At 41.9% G+C, this 6992-nt stretch overlaps 1 protein-coding gene across 1 annotated transcript; it reads left to right on the forward strand.

The window, feature by feature from the left end:
* Nucleotides 1-1722: 1722 nt before the first annotated feature.
* On the forward strand, nucleotides 1723-2319 carry LOC115834155 (putative TAF11-like protein ENSP00000332601). Its single transcript, XM_030808915.1, has one exon. The coding sequence runs from the start codon at nucleotides 1723-1725 to the stop codon at nucleotides 2317-2319; it is 597 nt and encodes a 198-aa protein (XP_030664775.1).
* The last annotated feature ends 4673 nt before the right edge of the window (nucleotides 2320-6992 follow it).

Here is a 6992-nt window from a genome sequence, read left to right on the forward strand (position 1 = left end):
AAGGAAAGGCCCTACATGACTTACAAAGGTTCCGATATAAATATGTGTTCCTGGTAAAGAGGGGTTTCACCATGTCGTCCAGGCTGGTCTCGAACTCCTGACCTCAGGAGATCCACCCACCTCAGCCTCCCAAAATGCTGAGATTACAGGTGTGAGCCACCGGGGCCCGGCCAGTAATTTATTATCTTCTACCAAAAATTTTTGAATAAACAAAAGCTCTTTAAAAGTCAGATATTTGACTGTTTGCTTTATCTTCTGAAGTACGTTTTATGCCATTTCTCAACATAATTTTCCCTAAATGTTATTTATATCTTTGTGCCTGACATAGTTTTATGTCTCTTTGGTGCTTCTCTGTGTCCTATGTATACATATATATGTAATATATAAATTGAAGTCTGGACGCAGTGGCTCATGCCTGTAATCCCTTCACTTTGAGAAGCCAAGGGAGGCAGATCACTTGAAGTCAGCAGTTCAAGACCAGTCTGGCCAAAATGGTGAAACCTCCCCTCTACTTTAAAAAATACAAAAATTAGCCGGGTGTGGTGGTGTGCACATTTAGACCCAGCTACTCTGAAGGCTGAGGCAGGTGAGTTGCTTGAGCCCAGGAGGCAGAGGCTGCAGTGAGCTGAGATCAGGCCACTGCAATCCAGCCTGGGGGATAGAGCGAGACTCTGTCTCAAAAATAAATACATAAAATAAAATAAAATAAAATTGAAATAATATTTTCATATTCCCCTCACCCAGCCCAGTTTGTTTTCAGAGTATCTGATAAACCACTTGTTTCCCTATGAGTTAGAGATTTTTTTCTCAGACATTTAAGTTTTCTAATGTGCAACTTCATAAAATGTCTCATTTTTACTGTAAACGTTTTCTTTATTGCTGTGAAATGTGAAGTTTGCGATTCTGTGAGGAAGGCAGAATTCTGAAATGCCCCCTGCATTTCCCACCCCTCAGAGTCTAGCCCTGCGTCTGCCCCTCCCTTGAGTGTGGGCGGAACCTTGAATTGATGAGCCCGCCCAGACCCCTGATTAGATTAGGAATACCCTGAACCCATAGGTGTTAAATGCTTTGTCTAATTCAATCATCTGAGCTCTTTATAAGGAACTGAACCTCCCTGAGATTCCATTCCCCTGTGGGTGATTCTTCAGCACTGGCTGTGCAGACCCAGGGAGCCACACAGCCCAGACCTGGGCAACACCTGTAGGAGCTCAGAGCATCCTCCCGGCAGCTGGCAGAACAAACACGTGGGCCTGGGTTTCACAACCCTAAGGCATTGAATTCTGCCAGGAACTCGAATCAGATCGAAGCCAGACCCTTCTCAGGTGAAGGCAACGACCACACAGCCAGACCCATCCTGGAGGTCCCTCGTGTGACCCTGAGCAGGAGGCAGTCACTTGGCCTAGTAGAACTTCTGACCTGTGAGCTGGGGTTTGTTTTAAATATCCAAAATTTGTGAGAATTTATTCTGCATTGATCTAAAACTAATATACTCTCCATCCACAAGTTTCTTCACGTTGTGGAAGTGAGAAAAACCAGTGTGTGTGTTTGTGTGTGGGAAGGGGAGGCAGGGAGCTGTGTCCAGTTGTGGCTAAACTATGGCTCAGCAGAAACACAGCAGCTAAAATCTTTGAAAGGTTCTCACTGCAGATCCATAATCAAACCACCCCAGCCGGAACTTCTGCCTCTACAGCTGCTGTCACGGAGCAGACTTGAATCTCACCCATGGAGACAGGCAGACAAACAGGTGTGTCTGCTGAGATGTTCGCCAAGCCCCGAGGTCTGAAGGGCAGCAACAAGGATGGAATCCCTGAGGACCTAGATGGGAACTTGGAAGAAGCCAGGGGTCAGGAAGGTGAGCTCAGGAGTCAGGATGTCATGGACCTCACAGAAGGTGACAATGAAGCCTCAGCCTCAGCTCCTCCTGCAGCTAAAAGACGGAAAACAGGTACCAAAGGAAAGAAGGAGAGGAAGCCCACCGTGGATGCGGAGGAGTCTCAGAGGATGGCAACCCTGCTGTCTGCCATGTCTGAGGAGCAGCTGGCCCGCTACGAAGTGTGTCGCCGGTCAGCTTTCCCAAAAGCACGCATTGCAGGTCTGATGCAGTCTATCACTGGCAGATCGGTGCCTGAGAACGTGGCCATTGCCATGGCTGGAATAGCCAAGGTCTTGGTTGGAGAGGTGGTGGAAGAGGCCCTGGATGTGTGTGAGATGTGGGGAGAAACACCCCCACTGCAGCCCAAGCATTTAAGGGAGGCTGTTAGCAGGTTGAAGCCCAAGGGCCTCTTCCCCAACAGCAACTGCAAAAAAATCATGTTCTAGGCCCAAGGCCAGAGGGAAGGGTCTGTTTGTGCAGGAATAAGTACTGCATTCCTCTTCCAATGACAGGACTGTGTTTGCTGGAGCTTCTGCATCTCAGTCTACCCTGGATTTACCCATAATCTTAGTGTCTTAAAATTTGAAGTTGGCCTTACCTGGATGAAGACAGCAGATTGTTTCATAGTAGCCTTGGCTAAATGTTTGGGCCTCCGAGTTCATATTGAAGCATTTTTGTATGTCTTTCTAGTTGGAAGAATAAAGGTACCTGGGCCTTGAGCATCCTGTGGACAGGTAGCTGCATTCAGAGAGGGAAGCCCTTTCCAGGAGATTTGTACGGTTTCATGCTGAAGCCTGGTGTTGCCGTGTCTTAGCTTGTATGCTTATGTCTGAGTTTCAGTAAGTGAAGCCTCCAGAAATGTTTCCCAATTGTTGTCCTGTGTATTTTTCATGCTCATATGTATTTTTGTGAGTCATCACAAAAACAGTTACTCTTTTCCAAACTGCAGAAATAAAAATTAAGTCACAAAGCATTTTTTTCTCTCAGTTGACTCTTCTCCTATTCCTGCCTACTGTGCTTTATGTCAGCAAGTGATCCTTTACTTTTTTATAATGTAAGATAGTATAGATGCATCGTGTAAGACTAGAGAGAAACCAATTCCAAAACCACCTTTCCTCACGCCGCCATTTGTAATGAACCTATATGTAGTTTAAAAGGCATAGAGAGAGCCTATTGATACTTCATGTTTGCTACACATGGTGATATTACCAGTGCTTCCAGAGACACTAAAATTTAGTTCAAAACATTGCTTTAGAGTATTCTTGATTTTATTCATTCTACCGATGATCCACTCAGAAAATCAAACCTGAGTACAGAGACATGGGAGAAGTTATTAAAATATCGGACCAAGTAGGTTCATCACGAGTGACAAAGTTATTCCATACTCTACTTGTGCATACTCTGCTTTATCTTTATGATGCAAAAGAGTAATTTTTCATTATAGAATAAAGACCTGAGATTTATTATGGAATCACTGTGAACCTTCCCAGCACAGCTCACAGATATCTATGGCGCTATTTCAGTCTGTTTAGCTTTGCCATGTGCCCCCTGAATCACAGAGTATAAGCCAAAAGAATCGAAAAGACCCCATAGTTCAGCTCTAATATTGAATGGAGAATAACATGTACTCTTTCTTCCTGAAGCCAAAGATACCCCCATAAAATATAGTTGTATTTCCTCATACACTCAGCTTTTGCTCTTAAAATAGGACTTATTGTACACAGAATCTGCCTTTGGGTATTACACAAATTTCTAAACTTTACCAAGTATGGGGAAATTCTGTTTCATACCTCCATATTCTGACATTGTTTAGCTTTCCTTTTATTTTACCGACTTTCTTGTAAAGGCGTATAACAAGTTAAACCAGTGTGTCTTAGAGGCACAAGGAGGGCACAGGTTCTTGGCAGAACTGATGGAGATGGGAGGGCTCTCTCGGGAATTAAAGTGCTTGAGCAACCAAAAGAAGTAAGATCCAAAAGACTCATTATCTCCCAGTCTTTCGATTGCTCTCAGCTCATTCCTTTTCCATGGCATTGAGTGGTCTTCGAAGCTGTATTCTGGCAGATGTGGCAGGTCTAGTACTTTCTGAACACTAGAGGAAAAGAGAACCTGGCCCAAGCAGCCTGAGGTTGAGACAAACATCTGCAGAGAGCAGTGCTGATGGTGATTCCGCACACAAGCTTAGAACATTTTTCTGGCCCCTGTTAGGACTCAGTACTTTCAGTGGGGTCTGAGTAAGGCTGAACTGCTGAAGACAGAAACAAGCTCCTATCAAGGTCTCAGAGGTCAGCTCAGGAGCAGGAACACAGCGTTGTTTTCTCAGAGAGGAAAATTGGATTAGCTGAGAAGGTTCAGTGTCCTTACACATTCTTTTTTTTTTTTTTTTCCTTTAAGTTATGGGATACATGCACAGAATGTGCAGGTTTGTTACAAAAGTATACATGTGCCATAGTGGTTTCCTGCACCTATCAACCCATCATCTAGGCTTTAAGCCGCACATGCGTTGGGTGTTTGTCCTAATGCTCTCCATTCCCTTGCCTCCCACCCCCTGACAGGCCACGGTGTGTGATGTTCCCCTTTCTGTGTCCATGTGTTCTCATTGATCAGCTCCCACTTATGAGTGAGGACATGTGGTGTTTGGTTTTCTGTTCCTGTGTTAGTTTGCTGAGAATGATGGTCTCCAGTGTCATCCATGTCACCGCAAAGAACACGAACTCATTCTTTTTATGGCTGCCATGTATTCCATGATGTATATATGCCACAGGTTCTTTATCCAGTCTATCATTGATGGGCATTTGGGTTGGTTCCAAGTCTTTGCTATTGTAAACTGTGCTGCAATAAACATATATGTGTATGTGTTTTTATAGTAGAATGATTTATTATCCTTTGGGTACATACCCAGTAATGAGATTGCTGGATCCAACGGTATTTCTGATACTAGAGGGATCGCCACACTGTCTTCCACAATAGATGAACTAATTTACATTCTCATAAACTTTCTAAAAATGTTTCTATATCTCCACAGCCTTGCCAGCATCTGTTGTCTCCTGACTTTTTAATAATCACATACTAAATCTTTTCAATATATAATATCATACAGCCACAGTTCTCAAGAAAGAAATCTGTAGAAAGTGGTATCTTTCCAGGAGAAATCTTTGACAGCTTTCATGGGTGATTGTATTACATGTTAATGACAATGAAGATTTTCCTGGAGCTTCATTACTACTATTCTTAAAGTCTATCTCATAATGTACATTTGGAGATTGCCTAGAAAATTGTGGTCTCTGCTTTGTGCTGGTAAAGTGGTGACAAGATACCTAATAAATAAAATGACTGTACTTGACTATTTTCCATAATTTCCTATTTTGGGATAAGTTTAACATCTTCACTGCCTGCCTTTGCCCTCCACAAGTAATTAGCATATGTCTAAATAAAGTTTAAGCAAGCTAGCTCCAATTTTCCCAAGCACATATTATCTAGGGTCTAGTGTTTAGAAGTATAAAGTGCAAAGCTTACAAGTACAACTCACAAAAAGTTGTACCCAAACTAGAAAGGCTTAAATGATCAATTGATGGATTTGTGTTTCCTATGGAAGAGGGTACAAAGCAGAATGTTAGTATACATGTATAGGGGAGAAGAGGGCAGGGCTTTTATAAAATGAATGCAATCAAATCTTGGGAATAGTATTTTAAGCAGCATGAATATTAGAGAGGCGATTCATGAAATTTCAACTTATTGCCATGTCTAGAAATATCAAGACATAGCTAGCATTTTTTTAAAAATAAATTTTTCTCAACGAAACTATTAATGAGACAGATGAGATGTTTCCTTTATTTTTTTTTTCCCAATTACTTAGTTTTTGTTAGTCACATATTCAAGGGAGCATACTGCTGTTTGGTAAAATGCGACAATTCTACATCATGTTTTTGTTTGTTTTTAAAGATGAAAGAGCTGAACAACCTTGTTTTGTGATAGCAATACTACCAGATTGTTCAAATTTCTTTAGAATCGTACTCCAAAAATTACATTGTGATTTAGTTTCAAAAATTGTTTGTAATGATCTGTGAATTGACAGCGCATTAGGACGTTCTTCAGTTTGGCTAAACCTGAAACCATCGAAATTGAAAAAAATGGAGTTTGCCAAATTCTGCTTCTTACATTTTCACCTACCATGCCATGTTCAACTATTGTACTTGATAAGTATTGGAAATTTCAGTTACTGTTAATTTCAATATAGTTTCACCAAGTAGTATTTTTTGTGAGAAAGCCATAATCTCATCAGTAATGCCTTTCTAAAAAATCCAACAGAAAATATGAACTAGCAACTCATCATGACGAGAAAGTAAAACTCAGGAAAAATCCTAAGGCAGAAGAGCTTCAGGCTTCAGTGGGAAACCATCATAGTCCCTTGGAAGGGGATTCTCTCTCAGAGCAGCTCACTGTCCAGAAGGTGCTCAAGGACCACACACTTTTCTTCTTCCAACTATGAAGATGTAGAAAAATGACTCAATTCACTCGGGGAGGAACAAATATTTAGTCAAAGTTATTATGAAAAAGGCTGTTTCCACGATCTAGGTGAGACCAATGTCAGAGTTTGAGGAAGATGTTAAAATCGAGGGTGAATCCAGGGTAGACTGAGATACAGAAGTTCCAGCACACAAAGTCTTCTGTCACCCTGCCTGTCACTGAGGCACCCTGGCTCCTTTTTTACCTTGACGCCAGGGCTGAGCCTTGTTTCCATTGCCCATTTTGGAAATGGCATGAAGCCCTGTGAAGGCCCTGAGTTCACTGAAGTTCTGATCCCAGGTCACAGCTGCTACCTTCATACCTCTCGCTCCATGAGAAAAAGTAAAGCAGACACAAACAAACAAGCAAATAAACAAACAACACACATACAAAAGGCCCTTATTTCGATACAGTATTAACATGCTTCTCTGATACTTGTAGTAGAAATTTAATGCCCTTGTATGCAATGCACGTACCACGCACAGAACAGGAAATCCAATGATAATCAATACTCACCAAATAAGTTCGCATTCCTGTTTTAAAAGGAGAGCTACTTTTGTAGAAAACCTTTAGGTTCACAGCAAAATCGGGCAGAAGGAACAGAGGTTCCCCG

Source organism: Nomascus leucogenys, unplaced genomic scaffold (genome assembly GCF_006542625.1).
Source record: "Nomascus leucogenys isolate Asia unplaced genomic scaffold, Asia_NLE_v1 000657F_136776_qpd_obj, whole genome shotgun sequence".
In the NCBI taxonomy this organism is placed as follows: domain Eukaryota; kingdom Metazoa; phylum Chordata; class Mammalia; order Primates; family Hylobatidae; genus Nomascus; species Nomascus leucogenys.

Excerpts from the sequence above, each read along its gene's own strand:
- LOC115834155 (XM_030808915.1), top strand. The coding sequence starts at position 1,723 with ATGGAGACAGGCAGACAAACAGGTGTGTCTGCTGAGATGTTCGCCAAG.